Below are 12500 nucleotides of genomic sequence, written 5' to 3'. Positions count from 1 at the left end.
GGCTGTGTTAAACCCGACACCACCACTTGTATCAACTTCATGCTGCAAACCCCATCAGCTTCATGTTTTGCTACATCTCTCAACTCTGTCCACTCCAACACACCTTACTCTGTCCATCAGCTCCACATATTACCAGATCCATCAACTTCATGCTCTACAATGTCTGTCAGTTCCACTCCTACCATATCTGTCAGCACTACACTCTACCACATCTGTCAACTCCACCCCATACCACATCCGTCAACATCCACCCTTTACCACAACTGTCAACTCCACCCTCTACCACATCCGTCAACACCCTCTACCACAACTGTCAACTCCACCCTCTACCACATCTGTCAACTCCACCCTCTACCACATCCGTCAACTCCACCCTCTACCACATCTGTCAACTCCACCCTCTACCACATCTGTCAACGCCACCCTCTACCACATCTGTCAATGCCACCCTCTACCACATCATTCAACTCCACATTCTACCACACCTGTCAACTTCACACACTGTCTCATCTATTGAGCCTTCACATTCTACCACAACTGTCAACTCCACACTTGACCACATCTTCCAACTTCAGCAACTCTACATCCTACCCCATCCGTCAACTTCACACTCTACCACATCCGTTGATCCCATCTCCACATTCTACCACAGCTGTCAACTCCACACTCAACCATATCTGTTGACTATGTCAACTCCACATTCTACCCCACTGGTCAACTTAACACTCAACCACATTTTTCAACTATCCCCTCCCACATTCTACCACAACTGTCAATTCCACACTTGACAGCATTTGTCAACTTTGTCAGCTCCATATCCTACCTCCTCTGTTAACTTCACACTATCACATCTGTTGACGCCCTCCCCCACTGACATTCTACCACAGCTGTCATCTCCACACCTGACCACATTTGTCAACTCCACATCCTACTCCACCTGTCAACTTTACACTCTACCACACCTGTTGACCCCGCCACCCACACATCACACACACACACAATCTACCTCAGCTGTCAACTCCAGACTCAACCACATCTGTTAACACCCATACACTCATTCTACCACAGCTGTCAAATCCATCGACTCTACACTAGCTACATCTACCAACACCACCAACTCGACACTTTACTACCTTAATGATGTAATCTTTTGAAGTCTTATAACCACGAAGATCAGAAATAGAAAAAGCAGAAAGCTGTACCTGATGAAGGAAAAAAAGAGAAAGCTGCATTAATGTTGAAATATTTCAAGATAATCTCGGAATAAACTGACAAGTATGACAAGGAAACCTTGGAAATTTATCACGACATAGTTCTTTGAAAGATTCCCTCCACCTGCTGCTCCCAAAAGATATTGAAAGACTCTTTACTCAAATTACAAATCAAATCAAATTTATCTAAATTCTAGTTAAAGCCATGAAACAAGGAAATTCTACATTTTTAGAAATTACTTCTTTTTTTTTTTCTCTTCCCTTTCTTTATGTATCCGTGAATTTGTGTGTGTGCGTGTGTGTATCAATATATTTGTGTGTGTGTGTGCAGGAGCATGTGTTTGTATCAGAGTGTGTGTGTTGTGGTTTCTGTGTGTGCACATGCATATGTGATTGTGTATATATTTGTATGTGAGAGTGTGCAAGTTTGTGTGTGTGTGTGCAAGCACGCATGTGTGAGAATGTCTGTGAGAGTGTGTGCATGTGTGTGTGACAGTGTGTGTGTGTGTGTGTGTGTGTGTGAGACAGAGTGTGTGTGTGTGTGTGTGTGTGTGTGTGTGTGTGTGTGTGTGTGACCGTCTGTAACAGAATGTATGTAAATATGTATGCATGTATATAAAAGTGTGGTGCACCAAAGTTTCACACACACACACACACACACACACACACACGTGTGTGTGCATGCAGGTTTTACAATTGATGAGATGAGCAGTGAACATCAGAAATTTATTTTTGTTTGCAAATAAAAAAAAACTAATAATAATAATAATAATAATAATGATAAAAATTATTTTTTTATTTTATTTATTAAAAATAATTTCTTTACTTTTTACCTTTCAGAAAACTGCTAAACACAGGTTTTCATCTTGAATTACACACCGAATTAGGATTTTAAAATTACAATAGTAACACAAAATTATACATACATATTTCACTATATACTGTTGGCGGCACTCCGTCGCTTACGACGTCGAGGGTTCCAGTTGATCCGATCAACGGAACAGCCTGCTCGTGAAATTAACATGCAAGTGACTGAGCACTCCACAGACACGTGTACCTTTAACGTAGTTCTCGGGGATATTCAGCGTGACACACTGTAAATCTTAAAGTCACTGTTTTTGTAATTTTTCATTGAAATATCCCCCTCAGCAGCAAACCAAAGAAAGAAAATAAGTCATTTATTACTATTATTATTATTTGAAATGGAGGTATATGGCCTAATGGTTAGAGTAGCAGACTCGCAGTCGAGGGATCGTGGGTTGAAATCTCAGACTGGGCAATGTGTGTGTTTATGAGTGAAAAAGCTAAACAGCTCCACCTTTCAATAAACTCACTCAAGGACAACGCTTCTCTCTCCACTCTCAATTTCCTTGTCAATGAGAGCTCTACCAAAGAGGTAAGTGTCTGTCCTCATGCCTTTCAAATAGCAATGTTGTTGTTGTTGTTTGTTCCTTCTTGAGCCATGCCTTGCTCACAAGGGCCGGTTTCCTGGTTTCATTGGTGCATAGATTCCACACCTGGACAGGTGAGCTGCTAGATGCAGGACGAAAGAGTGAGAGGAAGTTACTGCAAAAGAGCAGTTTTTTACATGGCACCAACATGAGTGCCTTTATGTGGCACCAGCATGGGTGCCGTTGTGTGGCACCAGCATGGGTCCTTTTCCCACTGTAGATAAATAAGCATCAGGGTAATTTTATTTAGAAAGAATTCTATTTCAAAATGTTGCAGTAAACTTGTGAACTTTCTATGCAGTATAAGGTGGTTAATTATTTACATACATACATACATATATATATACACAAACATACATATATACACACACATACACATATGTACACACACGTATACATATATACACATACATACACATATATTGCCCCTTGTGGGCAATAAAAATAAATCACACATACATATGTATATATATATACACACACACACACATATATATACACACTCACACAATCATATACACACATATTTGTATTGGTTTATATACACACACATATACATATATACACACACATGCATATTTATTGCCCCTTGTGAGCAATAAAAAAAAAATCACACATACATATATACACACACATATACACATACATATACACACACACACACACATATATATATATATATATACACACTCACACAATCATATACACACATATTTGTATTATTGATTTGTGGGGAGGGTGTTTTATATATATTATAAATGTATTTATGTATTAAATATATGTATGTACTAAATATGTGCATGTGCATATGTGCCTGTATATATACATATGTGTATAAATGAAAGCATACACAAGTATATACAAGAGCTCATATAATGTACAATAAGTATATAACTACATTATACTACATAGTAAGTTTAGTGTAACATTTCAAAATAGCATAATTCCTAAATAAGATTTTATTATATATGATATATATATATATATATATATATATATATATATGTATACATATATATGATGTGTGTGTGTGTATCTACAAGTAACAATGTATGTATTTATGTATGCATACATCTATGTATGGACTTACATGTTTATAGAATGAAAAAACTAATAATCTATATGTTCGCAAATTGAAAACTATATTTAAGATGAGTTGATAATAACCAATTAATAACGTCCCCCGAGTCTGTAATGCCAGCCATTTTCTCATATATTTACTACAGAATTACACTTTGGTTTATATATTTTATGTCTAGAAAGTTCAATTGTCAAATATTTAACTGTTTTCTTATCATGGGGTTCAGAAAAGTTTCTAATACAAGCAGCTTGGGTGGATGGATACCCCCACACATATATGCACAATATGAAGGAAGCTTATGTGTGCGTACGTGTCGGCACTCCGTCGCTTAAGACATCAAGGTTTCCAGTTGATCCGATCAACGGAACAGCCTGCTCGTGAAATTAACGTGCAAGTGGCTGAGCACTCCACAGACACGTGTACCCTCAAAGTAGTTCTCGGGGATATTCAGCGTGACAAAGCTGACCCTTTGAATTACAGGCACAACAGAAACAGGAAGTAAGAGTGAAAAAGTACAGCAGGGTTCTCCACCATCCCCTGCCGGAGCCTCGTGGAGCTTTTAGGTGTTTTCGCTCAATAAACACTCACAACGCCCGGTCTGGGAATTGAAACTGTGATCCTATGACCGTGAGTCCGCTGCCCTAACCACTGAGCCATTGCGCCTCCACTATGCATTTTATAATATATCATAAAAAAGCAAAAAGAACATAAATTTCACACCTAGTGTTTAATTTATGCTCAGCAGTTAATTCATTTAGATAAACACAAACCAAATGTACAAAATGTATACATTTGTTGATGTTTCTTTTAATGAAACAACCATCGAACACCAACTATAAACTGCAAGTGAAATTTATGCTTTTCTGTTGAATATATTGCTCTTAAAGATTGTTTTAGCTAATTACATATATATATATACACCAGTCAGATTCATTTCGAATTTTGTGAAATATAATAGCAAATTGGAGTTTAGTTATCTGTTATTGAGTGAGCTCTTAATTACCATGGATTTATTCTTTTATATTTATAAATTAATTGTCTATATGGAGGTGTATGTGTGTGCATATGCTTTCTGTGTATGTGTGTGTGTGTGTGTGTGTGTGTGTGTGTGTGTGTGTGTGTGTATATATATACACACACACACACACACACACACACACATATATATATATATATCCAGGCACATATACAGACACACAAACAAACATTACACATATGCATGCACAGACACATACACACACAAACATTACAGACATGCGTGCATGTGCAAACACGCATGTACACACATATATACATACAGGTGTATATACATAGACACATATATACTCATATACATATTCATACATATTATGTGCATATGTGTGTATATATATATATATATATATATATATATATATATATATGTTTGCATTTATTTACATGTGTATTATTAATTTACATATATACACATACACATATATAGGCATACACACAAATACACATGCACTCATATATATAAGTAAACATATACACATATATATGTACACATATGTGCATATATATATATATATATATATATATATATATATATATATATATACACACGTGCGGATACATACATTCAGATGTATATACACACACATTCACATGCATATCAAAGAAAAGTAAAAATTTGTTCCTGCCAATTAAATTTGAAATATAGAAGTAATAGGCCTCAAACTCACTCACATAACCGCCCACCCACCCAAAACACACACACACACACACATACACACACATACACACACACACACACACACATACACACACATACACACACACACACACACACATGCATTAAGTGGCAGCCGTACCAATTTCTAAATATTTTCCGTTCTATGAACTTAAAACAGCAGACAATTCTTCAAATTATAAAATTCATTTGATTTCTTTTTTTTTTTTCTTTCTTAAAAACCTTTCATCTTTCACATATCGTGCCTGGCTTTCATCTTATACTTTCCTTCCTTTCGTCTTATTCAACTAATCAAACTGTGCTCCAATATGGAGCACTGCTGCTCCAATATGGCCAAAACCGGTCTGTTATTTTGATGGACAATATTTTAGATGTGATATGTTTTTTGCATCTTTTTTTACATACTTCGTAGACATGTAAAATAAATTTATGTGGTCAACTGTAGAATAGAAACTGACCACATGATATCCAAGGGAACTGTAAGATTCTTCCATGGTCAGCTATATCATAGAAAGTGACCACAGGGTGACCAGACGTGCCATTAGAATGTTCCACAGTCAGCTGTATCATATTTGACCATGGAAGTAGAAGACTCTTCTATGGTCAGATGTGTCATAGAAGCTGACACATAATGACCAGTGGAACCATAAGATTTGTCTATAGTCAGCTGCATGAAAGGAACTGACCCTATGGTGACCAGAAGAGCCAGAAAACTTCCATGGTCAGCTGTATAATAGAAACTGATCTCATGGTGACCAGAAGAAGCTAAAAAATTGTTCCATGGTCAGCTGTATTATAAAAGCTGACCTCATGATGACCAATAGAACTTAAAATTTGTCTATAGTCAGCTGCATGAAAGAAATTGACCCTATGGTGACCAGAAGAGCCAGAAGACTTCCATGGTCAGCTGTATAATAGAAACTGACCAGAAGAAGCTAAAAACTGTTCCATGGTCAGCTGTATTATAAAAGCTGTGGTCAACTGTGTACAAATGTATGTGTATAAATTCATTTGCCAAAATATTTAAAATCCACCTTGCCACATCCCATAATTTCAATATCCTGCTTCAGGTGAGGAGATGCAATTTAATCCACAGCTGGGGTCCTGGCAGGTGATACTACTTTGGGCCAGAGTATACCTGGGAAGAATAGTAGCTAAAAAGTGGTTCCACACTCCTCAAAACTCTGAAACTACCAAACCATGGCCCCATGACCAGATGCAGTTTATAATCAGAACCAGATATGCTAAATTAAGGAATTTTAATAACTAAGGAGTTCCAATATATACTATCTACAGATGGTCTGAGAAAGATGAGTCAGAAATCATGGGATGTGTTATGTGTGTTTGAGAGAGAAAGCAAGAGAAAGAATGAAAGTGAGGCAGAGAGAGAAGAGAAAAACTGAAGAAAGAGAGAGAGAAAGATGAGAGAAAAAAGTGTTTGACATCATAAACAGACATTTCTGTACATTCCTCTAACACTCCTACTCTACTATCACTCCATTGCAACTATCAGTGTTTCAACATCTCTCTCTCCTTGAATCTTCACTGCTTCATCAACGACGTTCGTCAGAAGCAGAATTTTTCTTCCTGAATTATTCCTGGATTATTTAGGATTTGTGTGTAAATTTGGGAAAAAAGATATATAGACAAATGCCAACATTGCTTCAAGAAAAATAAACATCGATATTCAATATAGGACATATACATAGAAAAAAACCAACATACATATATCCATATGTGTATGTGTGTATATATATATATATATATATATATATATATACACACCTCATAGAATGCTATACAAAGCTCATTCACAGTTATTGACTACCTGATGTCATCATACAGTGGAAATGATTTTGCTATAGGACATACAACAGGGATTACATAACATCCACAAAGTTCCTATCATTTACATATACATATATATATATATATATATATATACACACACACATACATACACACATGTATATACATATAAATATATGTGTGTGTATGTGACTGTGTGTGTGTGTATATATATATATATTTATAGATATGTTTTTATGAATAAATTTGTTATCATTTGAATAATCCCTCAATATAAGTTATTTGTTCGGAACAAACCAATACCAGTAACAACAACAATAACAATTACAAAACCAAATCTATTGGAACAATATCCATGTCTTCCTTGTAGTGGGGGGGGGGGCACTTAATATTTAGACCTTTAGTATTCAGATTACTCTGTCAAATGTAATGCTCATTTATTTACCTCCGCCTTTCAGTCGTTTGTTTGTCCATGGACAAGATATCTCAAGAACCACTGGATGGATTCAGATGAAACTTTCAGGGATGTTTGGCCTTGTAACTGGCACAAACTGATTAAATTTTGGGATCGATCCGGTACTGGACAAGGATTTCTGGATTATTTTTCTGTTTTTTTTTATTTAATTTTTGAGAGCAGTCGGGTTCATTTTTAACATTCTCATCTGTGAGAGCAGTTGAGTTTATTTCAGATATTAACATTTTAAAAATCATCTCCGGTTAATCGTTGAGAGGACGTTGGTGTTGCCTTGGCGGAGGTTTGCGCTCTCTGAGTGCTCTTGTTATTGTTTTAAATTATTCATGCATTAATTTGTAGCTTTGGGATTTTGATGATGTGCTTGTTTAGTTTAAGAATGGCATTGTAGGGCTGGTGTGAGAAGCTGGATCTGGCCAGTTTCAACATAAAACAGGTTAAATATTTTGCCTTGATATGACGGTTTGAATGCTAAAAGGTTTAAAATCTGAAATATTTGGAACCATAGAATTCCTTGTAATAAAAGATGTGATGACATGTTTAGAAATATTGGTATTCAGTTGTTCTCAGATCATTGGTCTGTTCCTAGACACCCACAATGATACAACAGTAATGACAACAATAGCAGCAACAATTTACAACATTAGCACCAAGAACACCAATAACATCAATAAACAATTACGACAAACGTGCAACAACAACAACAACACCGAACAAAAGCACATGCGGAATATGTCAGAATACCTACAGAAGATTTTCCGTAACAAAGTTTGACCACGACCAGGCTCAAAGTCTAGACTCTTGCTCAACTCTGAAAGAAAATCAAGATTAAAGAACTTGAAATACAGAAAGATTTTCAACTTTATGTATTGACCATAACGGAAACTTTGGAAACTGAACTTGGCTTATATTAAGGGCAACTGGCTTTGGATATATTTGGGGGAATTGACCCTGGAAATTATGTCAGGAATTGCTTTTGGTTATATTTGGAGGAGCATCCTCAGACAGATCTAGAACAATGGTTCTCAACCATTTTTTAACCACTAGACCCCTTTGAGTCCTATTTTTCTTTTTTTTTTATTATTCAGATGGACCCTCATAGCCATTCAATGTTTAAAAAGGTCCTATCATGTTTCTGTAATTAAATGTTATTATGGATTATATAAAAAAAAAAAAATTAAAATATTTTGTGTGTTGTAGAAGTACAACCAGTTAATTGCATAGAAATTTTAACATCATAATATTTTATGGACCTTCCAAGGGTCATAGAGACCTTGGTTAAGAACTACTGATTTAGAGGAACTAATCTTGGTTATATTTGGGGAGCTGACTCTGGAAATTATTAAGGGGAAACTTAAGGAATTTATATAGGGAGCTGAGAGTTTGGAAATGTTTTTTCATTGCTACAAACATACATAATATATGTTCATGTGTTTTCTGAGAAATTATTTAAATATTCTCTTTTACTTCTTTTGTGGAATGCAAGCCAGTCACTAACAAAAGAGCAAGGGCCTTTTGTTTGAATCAAGATAGCTTCTGGAGGTTTGTGGTTATCTGAATTGCTTCATGTGTGCATCCAAGTGTGTGTGCATGCGTGTGCTTATGCATGCATGAATGTGCATAAAATATTGACATTTCTATAGTGTTGCTTGAGCAAAATAGTGAATGATGTTTATGATTTCAAAAGCCTATGGAGTAAGGACAAATACCTTATTTGAACAGAACATAAGTTTGGTGACAGGGGAAAAAAAATCTGGTCATGAAATGCTACCCTGTCCCCATTCAGCCCTTGTTAGCATGGAAAAATGGGTTTTAAGCGTTTAGCATTTAGATTAATGTCAAATGTAATCCTTATTTATTCACATCATTATCAGTTAATCAGGCATTATCTGGTGGCTTTGAGATTTGAAGGATGTAATTGTGTAATTCTCGCATGACATTGTAGGGTAGATGTGAGAGGCAAGATCAGGGCAATTCAAATATTAAACAGGTCAGATATTTGGGCCAGCTTAAATGCTAAAGGGTTCAATGAATGAATGAATGAATATATATATATATATATATATATATATATATATATATATATATATATAGGGCTGGCTTTAAGGAGTGATGGTCACATCATTAGATCCTATTTAGTGATAATGATTGAGGATGGAAGTTAATAAATAGTTTGTAGGGTGAGAAACAAAGAAGAACCTAATAAATTAAAATCTTATCTTAAACAAAATTTATAATTACAAAATTATATAAAATGAAGATGAATAACGGAATGCATAATGTCCATGTAATGATATACCCATGGTGTAGAAGTATTAATCTATATACATATAAATACATACAATACCAACATACCTGAAAGATTAATAAACACATCACACATACACACACATGTAAACATATATACTATACACATACACACAATATCAACACACCTGAAAGTTGTTTGAGACAAATATATTGACCATATACATAGATATAGTAAACGCACCTGAAAGATATGTCAGATTAATGTACGTGTGAATACACACTCACACATATACATACGTAAGTAAGTACATACATACACACACACACACACGTGTACATGCATTGGGCAATGAGTACAAAGAAGACAATGTGGATGGGATATGCCTTGACAAATGCTGTATTAATTTAATGCTTAAAAAGAAAAGAAAGACTCTTAATGTTTTGGGTGATAGTCCTTCATCAGGAAAAAAAGAATTATGATAATGAGAAGAATTGATGAGAAAACTAAGAATAAAGAGATAAAATAACTGCTGAATTAGCATTTTAGGAGAATTAATGGCCCACAAGACCACTTCTCTTGTACACAAGCTAACAATATATACATATGTGTATATATTCATAAATTGATGTATGCATATATATATATATATATATATATATATATATATATATATATATATATATATACACATGCTACCAAATATGTTTAAGCATAGGAAAACAAACACAAAACTGATATATGTATATACACACACATATATATAAATGTATTAATTGTTCAAATATATACATATAGATGTGTATGTATGTATTTTTATACACCCAGTTAAGTGATGAATTGACTGCATCAATAAACAAGACAAACATACAAATATGAAATTATCAACATCCATTAAATATATACTGCCAGGCATTTTTAGAAAGGTCTCTGCATTCTAAACTTTAGAAACTAATCAATTTTTAATTAAAATCTCAAATTTATCAAACTTATTTTAACTAAATTGAATTTATATCTTTTTGTTTTTTTTGTTTTTAGGTTTCCCTGTATGTCATATATATTCATATATATATATATATATATACACATACATATATATATATATACATATATACATACACATACATATGTACATACACACATATATATATACACAAATACACATACACACACACATATATATATGGGACCCCCTCTGTGTTGGTCCCTTGTGAGCAATAAATAAATCACACATATATATGGGAAAAATAAGGATAAACAGAAGTTTCTGTTAAAGTCCCTATGTATGTTTGTTTCACCATTTTGGCTGTTTGGAGCCCTGTGTTTGTTCTTACTTTGCCAACAATTGCTCTGTAGTCTCATAACTGATATTACCACTCAGCATAGAGATTACCTAACTATACTGGAACCAGGCTGGATTAGGATGATCTATTTGAAACTCTAAAATGCATCAAGATAAGCATAACCACTGTTATCGAAACATCTAGGCATGTCCTTTACAGGTCCCATATAAAATGCACTCATGCCAGTGCTGTGTGTATATATATCAATGTCTGCATGTGTATGTGTTTGTGTTAGTGTTTGTATTTGTCTTCCTCCTCCCCACTCCGCTTGACAACTGGTGTTGGTTTGTTTACGCCTTCTGTAACTTCACAATTCAGCAAAGGAGAATGATAAAATAAATATCAGACTCTAAAAAAAAAGATAAGTACTGGGACCAGTGCAATGCTCACACATGGCCACAGTCCAATGAGTGGAACAGATGAAAGATAAGAGAGAAGACAGACAAGATATTCTAAAAGGAAAAATCTTCAAACTGTGTCCGTAATAGAGATAGCCTGGTCATCGCTTGACCAATGGTCAAACAATGAAATAGATACCAATACCATATAGATTGTGATCTTTGACAATCTTGTAATCAAAATTTTGGTCTGTAACTTCCTTTAGAAAATGGAAATTTTCATGTTTTTATTTCCTATAAACTTGAAGAACTAAAGTCTCAAAATTCAGCTTTTCTTTTCCGCTCATGGTTCTTACACATGGCAAGATTTGAATCTAAATTGATAATGATATTTTGCGAGAAGGAAAATTAATCTTTGAGAAATCTGGAATAATCAGTTTGTGAGGATTAGACAGTTTAAAGAATACAGCTTTAGAAATTGGTTTAGTAAAGAGAAACTGTTATCTGCAGGCTTTGGAAAGAAAAGTGATCACAGCCAAAGGGAAGAACTATAATCAGCTGAAGCAAACCATTATATGACTGGTATATATATATATTTACTTACTTACTTGGAAACGGATGCATCGCATTCAATTAAATAATAAGATAAATAGATAGATAGATAAAATTCCTCTATTTACATAATATTGAGGTTTCATTCATTGTTTTGTTGTCATATTATTATTATTGATATATATATAATGTTATTTATTATTAATATGTATATATATATAATATATTTATTATTATTATCATATATATATATATATATATATATATATATATATATATATATA

At 34.4% G+C, this 12500-nt stretch overlaps 1 protein-coding gene across 17 annotated transcripts in view; it reads right to left on the bottom strand.

Moving 5' to 3' along the window:
* The window catches only part of LOC106883233 (ras GTPase-activating protein nGAP), a 567079-nt gene that overhangs the window by 415210 nt on the left and 139369 nt on the right, over positions 1-12500 (bottom strand). For 9 of the 17 annotated variants that reach the window (XR_016237793.1, XR_016237794.1, XM_089339023.1 and 6 more), the window contains one exon: positions 8484-8546. The exons of the other annotated variants lie outside the window; for them this stretch is intronic. Coding sequence is in view for 7 of the 9 variants with exons in the window: in XM_089339023.1 (XP_089195149.1) it covers positions 8484-8546 (63 nt within the window). In the remaining 2 variants the exon portion in view is untranslated. The remainder of the gene's footprint in view (positions 1-8483; positions 8547-12500) is intronic. 17 annotated transcript variants of the gene reach the window in all.

Source organism: Octopus bimaculoides, chromosome 21 (assembly GCF_046866305.1).
Source record: "Octopus bimaculoides isolate indiv1 chromosome 21, ASM4686630v1, whole genome shotgun sequence".
Lineage (NCBI taxonomy): Eukaryota > Metazoa > Mollusca > Cephalopoda > Octopoda > Octopodidae > Octopus > Octopus bimaculoides.
This window is presented reverse-complemented; position numbering and strand designations above follow the sequence as displayed.